The 11456-nt window shown below is 47.9% G+C and overlaps 1 protein-coding gene across 1 annotated transcript in view; it reads right to left on the reverse strand.

The window, feature by feature from the left end:
* Nucleotides 1-11456, reverse strand: part of RNF123 (ring finger protein 123) — a 47738-nt gene that overhangs the window by 36185 nt on the left and 97 nt on the right. The window contains exons 2-11 of the mRNA XM_053953370.1: nucleotides 9074-9267; nucleotides 7945-8029; nucleotides 5871-5950; nucleotides 4982-5079; nucleotides 3749-3803; nucleotides 3321-3406; nucleotides 2494-2580; nucleotides 1942-2009; nucleotides 953-1078; nucleotides 122-236 (exon numbers count right to left, since the gene is read on the reverse strand). Coding sequence (XP_053809345.1) covers nucleotides 122-236; nucleotides 953-1078; nucleotides 1942-2009; nucleotides 2494-2580; nucleotides 3321-3406; nucleotides 3749-3803; nucleotides 4982-5079; nucleotides 5871-5950; nucleotides 7945-8029; nucleotides 9074-9155 — 882 coding nt within the window. The 5' untranslated portion in view covers nucleotides 9156-9267. The remainder of the gene's footprint in view (nucleotides 1-121; nucleotides 237-952; nucleotides 1079-1941; nucleotides 2010-2493; nucleotides 2581-3320; nucleotides 3407-3748; nucleotides 3804-4981; nucleotides 5080-5870; nucleotides 5951-7944; nucleotides 8030-9073; nucleotides 9268-11456) is intronic.

Genomic DNA, 11456 nt, shown 5'->3' on the forward strand with positions numbered 1-11456 from the left:
ATGCAAGCATTTAGATTCTCGGGTGTATGAAAACATCTGAGCTGGCAACATGTGCCAGGGAGAGCAGAACCACATTTTCCAGCATGGTGCCCCTCAGATCCACCCAGTGATGGCAGCTTACCGTCACATCTATTCCAATATGGATCACATTCTTCAAGTAGCCCAACAGCTTCCGAGCCTTCACCAGGTCTGCCACAGGAGGATCTTGCAAGGGCCGGTAACCTTCCACTGGATAAGTAGGGAAGTGTTAAGGGAAAATGCAATCTGATCCTTTTGGGACTCCTTTTGTCTGTGCAAGGGAAAGACTCTGTCTGCTTTACTTTGTACCCAATCCCAATTCAAACCATAGTGCCTTCCTTCTACATGGATGATAAGCCACAAGCTCTTATCTCCACTTCCTCAGTACTGCAAGCAGAAAAGTATTTCACTTCTGCTTGGTGTGAAATACTTTTTTCATCAGAAAGACCTACTGGAGCTCCCACTACAGCCATCAACAGGCACAGCCAGGACTGCTCTGACAGGAGCTCCAGGCTTCAGCATTCACACATCAACAGGCAACACTAATACCATGTCAGAAGTCCCGTATGGCTGGGAGGTAAAAGAGTTAAGTGACCAAAAGGCTCAGCAGCACATCAGCATTAGGGTTTCCAAAACTGCAGAGTGAGAATTTTGCAGGATCTGAGAGTCTGGGAGCAGGCAGCCCCCAGTTGTAGCAGCAGCTGCTGACTCAGAGCTGAAAGCAACTCTCATTTCAGAAACTTGTGTTTGTGTCCTGGAACTCTGCTTCAGCTAAGGAGGTATTTGGCTCTTCTCTGCCTGACTAGCTGTGCACACAAATGCTGACAGCAGAAAGTGAACTGCAGTCAGGTGTGTATATTCTACAGCCTCCAAAGATGGTCTCAGGACAGGCTCTTCCCCCTTCAGACCTCCTCTCCCCACACCTAAAGGATATCGGAGTGGACGGCTTCCAAAGTTAAAAGCAACAGACTCTTTGAAGGAGAGGCTGATGGCAGGGAAATAAGCCATTCCAGCACCCCTCGTGATGTTATCAAAGGCAGTTCCCAGAGATATGCCGTTCCTGAAAGAAGGAAAACCCACAAGGTTTCAGTCACAGCAGGAGGGGTCTGAGGTCAGCTGGGCAATACAGATATCAACTTGCCAACACGGACACACCAGTCAGTCATGCCTCCTGTCATTCTTAACCTGGCACACACGCAAATGTCACAGCTCTGCTGAGTGACAGCCACAGGAAGCCCAGGGTCACTCCCATTTTCATATCAGCATGGGAGGGCTCTGGGGTCTACACAACATGCAGAGCCCACTCAGCTTCAAGGGCAACCCAAATCTGTGTGATAACTAAAGCAGCAGGACATTTTAAAGCATATGATTTTTTGGCCTCATCTATTTGATGTTGGTGGCAATCAAGGATAATGCTTTCAATCTACTCCTCCATAAAAGATGACACCAACCACCTAACAGTTCTTAATTGCAACTGACTTGTTGCAGGCCAGGGCCAGAGAACAATTCTCATTGTGCATAGGAGCTGGAAACTGAAGATTTATCAACCTTTTCACAGCTCCTTGTAAATTTAGGACAGGCAAGGCCTACACTGACTACAAAAGCAATCAATTAAAGCCAAGTGTGGCATTAAGCATCACAAGAGATATTCTTCCCTCTAAAATCCTGGCAAACTTTAAAAAGATTTTGTAGCTTGAACATCTTCCTGCCAAATGTTTTCAGCTGAACTGAACTGAGACCCAACAACCCATTCAGATGGTTTCTGACCACAAGACAGAAAAACAAAGGCCGGAACTACCAAGGAACATAAAGGGGAGAGAGCAGAAATAGGGCTCAGCAATCTGCTGAGCAGGGAGATAACCTTTCTGTTACACACAGACATACAGACATAAACAAAGCAGGGAATGGGGCAAAGATGCTTACAAGCAGAAAGCAATGGTGCCCTCATCAAGGTCTATCAGACAGCTGACGATGTCTCCTGCTGCCCAGGACTGCAGGAAAGGGAGAGAAGAGGTGAAACATATATTTCCAGGGTTTTCCCACATCACAAGAAAGACTGCAACCCAACCAATCCCTTGTGATTCAGGGCTAAAGAAGAGAGAGTTCCTTCTCCCAGCAGCTCACATAATTTTCAGGCACTTCTAAAGCTCAATTGGGATCTTTTTCCCCTCTGGCACGAGGAATGTACATTTATCTCAACAATGCACCATGCTCTGACGTACTACAGAGAACCAGAGCCTTCCAGGGACCAACAGCAGCACTAGGCTGGGAATCAGTCTGCTGGGGCTGCTAAACAAAGCACCGAGACAGCACATCCAGCACCTCTAAAGTACAGACAAGTGCCAGCAAACAGACTGAAGCAGGGAGAAAGGCTTGAGGGCATTTAACAAGGCCCAGCAGAATCTAGTGAGCAGGAGGAGTCATCTGCTTTCTGCTCCTTCCTCTCCATCCCATTCCTGGGGGACAGCTACTCACTTTGCCATAGTTTGTAGTAGTCACGTTCCACTTGCGCACCCTGTTTCCATCGTAGGCATATGAATCTGGCGTGTCCCCAACGCCTTCCTGCACAAAGTATGGAAGAGGAGACTCAGACCACACCAGGCATAGAGGATTCCTCTCATTGCAAAAGAACCTTTAAGAGGGAGACCAGTAGACAGGGAGAGCAGATGACAGCACACATGCTCTGCCTGGGAGAAATCCTCACTCTAGGAATGAATCCAGTGGTCTGTGATCTTTGGTTCAGAGAAATGCACCACTCCCTACTTATTTTTGGGTCAGAAGAAGAGTACTGGCATCCGACACTTCTCATTTGTATCACAGCAGCCCCCTAGGATGTCCATCACTTCCCCTCTCACATACTGCAGTGTGACAAGTTAGTGAAATTCTGCAGCTGACATCCCTTTCCAGCACCAAACATCCCACCCAGATGAAACAACATCTCACCCTCCCCTGGGCAAAAAAAGCCCTGTAGCACCAGCTGCTGAGGCCCATCCCAAGGAACAGGCTGCCAGCACTGCAGACACACACACTTTCTGGGGAAGATACCAGCTGAAAGTCAATATGTAGCAGTTCTACGTGCAGCAAGAGCACATCATCACACCCAGCACAGGCTTTCTCACTGAGCACCGTTCTGTGGACACAGACCAGAGAGTCTTGTAAAGACTCTTAAAATAGCAGGCCTGGCATTTTGTGTGTGTGTATGGCATTTCTGGTGTGAATACCAGCAGGGCACAGCACCAATGCAATGCTCTACACTGACCAAAAAAGCAGTGCAGGAGCATCCCCCAGAGTGGCTATACTACCTCCTGATTAAATCTGCAGTTGAGTGTACACCAGCCAATCTGCATGAGTCCCTGGGAGGAGATGAGCACCTCATAAATCCATTTCCCTGAAAGAAAAAGAGAAAGAGATGCCACACAGTGAATTCTTGTCCCCTAGCTTGTTGTTACGGAAGCTGAACCTGACACTGCTCCCACTGAAATAACATGTGGCACATGTGACACAAAGGAGGTTCAGGACATCCCCAGGATTCCCCTCTCACCCCTTAACTCTGGCATCACACAATTCCCCCATCCTTCTTATCCCCTGGAGAAGTTCAGTGAATGAACTGAGGAAGAGGGTGCTCAAGACCTGGAACAGATTCAAGATTGCCTGAGCTCTCCAGTTGTCTAATGCCCCATACACTCCTCACAGGGTCTTTTCTCAAAGCAGCTCTGGTTTATCTCCTTACCTTTATACACACACGTTGTGGCCCTGATGGACCCAAAGTTACTGTGGCCAATCACCTGGACCAACAAACAAAAGATATTTTAATGTCACACAAAAAGAGAGGCTTGTTCAGTCCTTCCCATTCTCTCTGTCTTAGTGCTCAAACCCAAAGTAAGATGGAGAGCTATTCACAAGGACAGTATAGGGACAAGAAGGGACATCTTCCCCACCCCAGCAGCTGTATTTGGAGCCAACTGGCTCCAGGGAATCATTCAGGTCCCTCCCACAGCTCATCTGTACTTGATAAACCCCAGTGAAGCACCCAGCATGGCAGCAGTACAAGGACAACATGTTGATAGACAGCTTCCCAGTGAATTGGCACAAAAGTGTATACAAAAGTGATTATGATACGGGAAAGATATATGAATGCTGGACAAGTTAGAACAAAACTACAGATTCAAGGTGTCCAGACCAAAGGCCAGGATTGGCAGGTAACATGCTGCCTGGAAACTGAACCGTGTTAAATCCTGACTCTTGCTGTCTTGGGACAGACCATGACGAGGAAATGAAAGTAGGAACAAGGAATTCACAGACAAGCCAGTCCAATCCATTCTGTGGGTCAATTCTAGGTACAGCCAAAGTAATCTACAGCAGGTGGTTAAAGGGAAAGGGGAGACCAGGGCAGCCTGATTTGTTAGAGGCTATAAAGCAGGCATAGATTAAGGAGGGAATCAGCTCAAGAGCAGGGGATGTGCTTTCTCAGTGAAGGGGTGAAAGGAGTGCAGAAATTACTGAAGTAGGAAAGAGTTAAATTCCAGTGGATTCTTTCAGCTGACTTTTTGCACAGGGAACATCAGCTAAGGAGCAAGCAGGTAATTAGTGGAAACAAAGGAGAAAGGAAAACTTCAGCTTTAGCCTCTTTCTAGCCTTTTAAGAAGACCAGAAGGAAGGAAGAGGCAGCCTGCTGGAGGGAGGGACAGGAAAGCTGGCTGCTTAGCCAAGTGAGCCCCTGGGCCAGGGTAATCCTTTCACTTCCTCACAGCCCCACTCAGACTTTGCTGACACTTAGTGGTACTGCTAGAATTTTTCTCAGGAGAGCTCATTTCCTCCAGGATCCTGCAGCTTTCAGGGCAGACTCCATTTACGCACGCTACAAAGCCACTGACAGGGATCTACTACAAAGAACAAACCAAGAAGCCCCAAGTGCTTTTAGTCCCACTAAACCATCTTCTGCTGTGTCCAGCAACACACTCACCCCAAGTAAGTCATCATCGACCAGCAGGAGCCCCTCAAAGCCACTGGTGTGGTCCAACACCACAGTGGAGGGACCGAGCCGGCCCTCTGCTACCTGATCTGAAACAAGAGTTGCAGAAAACCTGTTAGGCAGACTTGTGCAGGATCCAGTGGACCCAGCTCACCTGCTGGGTACTTCCAGCCAGACTGTGACAGAACATGGATTCTGCCACAGGGGAGGAAGATTAGGATAGTCCTGCCTATGTTAGACCCTGAGAAACTCAGAAAAGGAGAGAGATTTAAAAGGAAGTCTTCACAGTGACTCAGCTATGCAGCATTCAGGACACATTAAGTTTTCCACATCACCTGAAAATTTTACTTTGACAAAATTCGAAGGTTAAACTCTGTGCCAAATATTTGGCCAACATGCCACACTTTGACTGCAGCCAGCAAGAAAAATTTGCCTTTCTAGGAGGGGAGCAATGCCAAATCCTGATTAATTCAGAGAAATGATGCTAGTGAGAATACAGGGTACAGCCTGAGGCCCAAAGTGAATACCTGTAGTGGAGACCAGCATGTAATTATTGTCAACAAGCCTCTGCCTCTCTCACTGACAATAGCACTGCACACTCCTGGTCAAAGCAATGGTTCTGCATATCATTATCAGTAAAATACCCCCAAAACTGCTTCTCCAGACATTTTAGCCTGGAAATCTGCCTCCATCTGCAAACAAACCTGCTGCAAGGCTGGCTGATGAGCCCCTCACAGGCAGGATTTAAAAGCACAATAAATTAGAGCACAGGGAGGCACAACAGTGCTCACTCAGGAAAACGCCTTTCATGATACAACTTGTCCTTCCCAATTAAGCAGCACAAGCAAGAAGCACAGATTGGATGGGCAGTATCTCCTACCTCTGCTGTCTTCAGAGCCATTCTCCTCTGCCAGCAATCGCTCAAGGTGCTCCTGCAGGTTCTGGAACGTCAGGTGCTTCCTAGGGAATAAACACACAGGAGCTCTCACAAAAAAACTTTGTCTCCAGTATTTCAAGAGATGCAGCCCAGACCTGTGTCCTGTGCTGAGACATGAACCATGAAGTTCTGTCGATCTGTTTCATGTCATGAATCTAAGGAATTTGTTGCCCATTGTGTTGGAACAATGAATGAAGAAGGACCAAGCACAGCACAAACAAACCAAGTAGTTAACAAACAATCCTACAGTCTTCAGTCTGCTCAGGAGTGTTTTGTGGCAGTAAGAAAACTGTGGTAGAAGGCAGCAAGAAACCAGCTGTACTACCAATAACTATGGATACGACTTTGCTGCAGTCAGCATCATACAAACATGGCCTAAGTTGGGATTAGTTTTTTCCCCAAAGTATTTTGCAATACAAAAGAAGAGAGAGGACCACAGCAGCAGCTGTAGCAGTTCAGACAAAGGTCAGGCAAGTCCAGCATCCTCTCTCTGTGAAAACAGCTAAAATAATTTTGTTTTCATACTGAAAATTCTCTCCTGCATCCCCTTTGGGCCACTGTTCTAGAGAACTTACTGCCCTTCCTTGGTTCTCTCCTTTCAAGGATAGTTTACTTAGCTGATCCTTGCACAAGAGCCTCCTTTTAGTAGTGAGAACCACTAGTTGTTCCTATCCCTGCTTCCCATTTCCAAAGCCATCTGGGAAACAACTTCTCACTTCTCCAGGACTAGGGATTTCCCTGAGACTGGTGAGAGACATTGTGAAAGCCTGATGGATGTGAAGATGCACAGAAGTGAAATCAAAGAATCAATTTTGGTTGGCATGAGAAGGTGGCTTCAGCAAAGCTGCTTAATCAGCACTGGCATGGAGGAGGAGTTGTGGAAGGAGAGTGAAGAGAGAGAGGCACAGAGATGTCTGCAGTGAGCTCCTCTACAAAGAATTCAGGCCTCTGAAAGCAAGATGTCATACCATAAAAGTTGCTCTCATATGGCAAATGTTATTTCCAAGACCTCTTTAATTGCTACTGGGCTTTCTACCAAGTAGCCATGTCCAGGGAAAAAGGGTGGAAGGCAGGAAAAAAGAGAGACCAGTCCAAAGAACTATCAGTTCTGTGCATTCAAGTCATTAATCACCAAACAAAGAAATCAGAAATATTGAAAACCAAAATGCTCAGGCAGATGGAGTGTTCCAAGGCTTTCTGGCAGGAGAGTCTGTGGTAAAGTAACATGACCCACTTTGCCTCCCCTGCACCATCACCCCGGCTCACCAAGAGCCAGAGGGCCAAGAGCTATTTATAGCAGCTCTGAGCTCAAGTTGGAGCTGGCAGTCCTAAGTATAGCCCATGGAATGTGACCCCAGCCATGCTGCAGCACTGCCAACCAACAGGAGCCACAGGCCTGACTCACTCTGCCACACTCCTACCTGCCCTGAACCTGTCTGACTTGCCTCTGGCAAAAGAGATGCAAGAGGAATTCTTTTCATCCAACACTGCAAGTTTCTGGGATAAAAGGTAAAGGACAACTCAAAATAAATAGGGAAAAAAAAAAAAAACACTCACTAAACAGGAATTTTGTATTTCTCTTCCTTTGGTGACTCCTAATAAAAGTACCAGCAGTTCCACAGCCTGGGAAATATATGGTATTGCATGGATCGGTAACAGTCTTGCCTTTAGGTTACAGGGCACTATTTTTAATTCCTGCACCTGACATATGTGCATTTTGCACTTCCTTACAAGCAAAGGGGGAACAGGAACAATCAGGTGAATGCCTACTTATTTAAAAAATATTGCCTAGTGAGGTGGTATATGGGATTTTTCATGCAAAAAAGAATCCATCCTCACAAGCCCTGCAGTTTGAAAAAGCCATTAAAGAGCAGACCTCAGAGTTGTTTCTGTAACATGGAGCTGCAGTGTTTTTAACAAAGATCACTGTGTGGCACTAAAAGATCTTTCCTTTCACGCAGTGCTGTTTATCTGGAGGTGGCATCGCTTGCCAGCTGGGCAGTGAGAAGTCTGATACCTGTAAGCAGCTGCAGGCTGGCTCCCATCAGCACTGGTAAAGACTCGATGCAGATAATCATTCAGCAGCCTGCTGTTCACAATCCCTTGGGAGAAATAGAAAGGAAATAATCTTAGAGAGTCTGGGGTAAACTCAAACATGAATTTCACATACAAGCAAGAAACTGGTAACTATGGGTAAATTATGTTCATGTTTGCTGATCAACACAATGAAAAATGCAGCTTCAAGCAGTCAGTCATTCATCACCTTACTGTCCTCACCAGCAGAACCACAGTCCAGCATTACTGGGTGCATCTCCCCAAAAAAGACTCTTTCCAATTTGAGCTGCTCTGCCATAGCAACTGGGAGCCTATAAATCTCTACACACAGGTGGAAGTGCATCCTCAGGAATCCTGCTGTGCTACTTGCTGCTGTGCTAAAGTAACTCCAAAAGCTGAAAGTAGGAATCCAATTTCATTAAAAAAAAAAAAAATCTTAACACTACTGCAATTCCTGATGTCCTATTAATATTCAGGATGTCTCTTAACCGCATAAAAGATGCTGAGATGGAAAGGCTGCAGGAGCAGTTCACCTCGTGTAACCCAGAACCCTCTTTAATGATGTGTGCCTCACCTTCACTAAACAACCCTTAGTGTCACACTGATGCAGCAATCCTTATTTCTGAGTGCAACAGTGCCCTCAAATGCCAGATTTGTGGTCTCATAAGCACACTTGTGCTGTATTGGTGACGCCAAGAAAAAAAAACAGACTGCCTGCAGGTAGCAGAATTTCCCAGAAAAGGATTAATTTGAGAATTTGACAAGCTGTTCATCCTGAAAGGGGAGTTCCCTAAATCAGTTGAGTCTCAAATCAGATGACAGGCAGGCAACAAAATATTTTCCAGCCTTATGAGGCAGGGCTGTGTGCTGAAGAAAAGGCTCTGTGACCTGAGTTTCTGGAGTCATTAGTACTGCAGGAATGTCCTGTCCAAAATCTCATCTCACTTTGAGGATTTACTCCATTTTAGCCCCGCTACACCTCACACTACCAAAGTAACTGCAACTTGAAGGCAGCTGATCTCAAGCAAGGCAAGGGATGCTCCCTGGATCCACACTGCTCCTGTTTTCACAAGGCATGTACAGGACCCTACCTGTGACCTTGGACTTCTCTGGCTCAGTGCTCAGCCTGTAATTCTTCCTTGAGAAAGCAGTCCCAGCACCTCTCGACGTCATTCTTCACAGGCACCACTTCCAGAGCAGACATAAGATAGACAGACGCCTAGAACAAAACTTTCTGGGGAGGATGCTGTCTTTAGACTTCTCCCTTTCTTGGAGGTTGGTTTACCTGAATTAAACAACAGGAATAAGCCAAAAAATAGCCACAATCCTTGCATATCCTAATGACATTACACAACTAACTGCTGACCCTGCTCTCAGTCCCACTGTTGTCCAACAGCTCAAAACCTTCCCAAAGCAGACAAACCATTAAGCCACACTCCAGACAGCCACACAAACCCCACTCCAAACAAAGGCACAGGCACAACCAAGCCAGAAACACAGGCAACCCTCACACCAAGCCTGGGCCAGAAGCACTGAGCCAGCACAGGGCCACAGCCACCACCACTGCCAAACACTGCTGAGACTGGGAACCACACCGCACTGCTGCTCATGTCCTGACAAACACTTCTGCCTTTCTCTCCCGCTCTGTATTCTTTAGGACAGCAACATGCGCCTGGTTAATCTTCTGTTTAGCAGGTGTTTAGATTATTCCACTACCCAAAACAAAGAGAGAGGAAAAAAGAATGAGACAAATGCAGATGGACTGGACTACAGTAGAATATCACTGACTACAAAGCGAAAGACCCAGCTGTCAGTGTCACAGAGACAAAAGCAGAGACAGGTAATATACAATAGTGTTTACAAGTGAAAATCTACCACTAGACTAGAGATTCAGGAACTTTCCTGGTATCACTAGAATGCTATCAGAGCTGACGTGTGCCAGGACAAAAAGAATACATTCAAGTGGATAGTTCCATCCAGCTTCCAAATGTTAGGTTATACCCCTGTCCTGCTTCCAACTGTTCCAATAGCCAACCCTCACTGGGAGACTGTCCCTGGACATCCATGTGTCAAAGCACTTTATGACACACAGAGCAACAGGAAGATGCAACAGGAGCAAAGGCTGCAGGAATTAAATGCTTGTTGGCAATCTCATGCAGAGCAGAAACTAAGGTGAACCCAAGAAAAGTTAGTGACTCCAGAAAAGGAGTGCCAAGTGCCACAAGTGCCACAGCAACTCAAATTCCCATGAGCTTCAGCTAGACTTGGGAAAGGGTTTCCTAAAACTCCTTTCCTCAGGACCACCCCAGCACTCAGCAGTGGAGCAACACTGCCCGGCCCCCCTCCTGCAGCACTGCTGAGCAAAATAGCGGGAACAAAGCAAAAACCAACCTCGATCAAAAGCTCTGAATGATGTGTCAGGAACTCAAAACAAGAGATAAAACAATAATGAGAAACTCCTCATTTACTACCAAAGCAGAGCAGACAGCACAATGTGTACTATCCTAAAAGTACTCGACACATGACATGATTTCAGCTCTGTCAGAACAAGTTAAAAACACCCGAGGGCAGTCAGGAGTGCCCATGGCTCTCCTAAAAGGCAGCCACTCTGGTAACCAGCGCTGCCCAAACAGCCTGAATGCCCAAAGCAGAGCATCAATGCCCAAAGCAGAGCATGCAGCATTGCCACACTGGTACCATATGAGACGCAGTGTTGGCACTGCTGCAGTGCCAGGGTGTTTGCTCAGTTGGAGCAGATGTTGCTTTCAACAGGTCTGAGAAAGGGCAGAGCAGGGGGACACACATCTGCCCCATGTGCGACTCACAGGAGCACAGATGCCCTGCTCTGAGCGCGGCCCCGGGCTGAACTCCCTTCTCTTGTCAAAAGCAAGCAGCTTGCAGCAGCAGGGCAGAACACACAACACAGGAGCAACCAGAGCTGAAGTGGAGGCGACTGGAGGCAGGCGAGGAGGCCGAGAAGCCAGGCCGGCCAACACAACTTTGTCTGGCAGCTGCCGGCCGAGCCCCGAGACTCGCAGCAGGCAAGGGGAAACAGCACAGCCCGACATGGATCACAAAAGCGCCCTGCCTTCACCCCAGGCGTGGGTCCCCGTGGCACCCCAACCTGCCGGCACCCCCAACCCACAACCACCGGGCAGCACTGCCGTGCTCGCACCCAGGAACCTGCCCCAAAGCCGGACTCACCCCGCAGCCCAGCGGCGCCCCATAACCCAGAGACAGCCCCTAAACCGGGCGGCACTCCCTGCAAGCACAGACACCCCAAACCCGGAAGGACTCTCCGTGCCCACAAACACCCCAAAGCCGAGAACCCCCTACACCTGCCTACAACCCGTGAGGCGCGGCAGCCACCCCCCGATCGGGCGCCTCCCGCGTAGCCCGACGACACTCCCGGAGCTGGCCGTGCCCCGAGCCCCCCCGCGGCCCCGGGGCAGCCCCCGCGCTGCCGGGACCGGG

Source organism: Vidua chalybeata, chromosome 12 (genome assembly GCF_026979565.1).
Source record: "Vidua chalybeata isolate OUT-0048 chromosome 12, bVidCha1 merged haplotype, whole genome shotgun sequence".
Classification (NCBI taxonomy): Eukaryota; Metazoa; Chordata; class Aves; order Passeriformes; family Viduidae; genus Vidua; species Vidua chalybeata.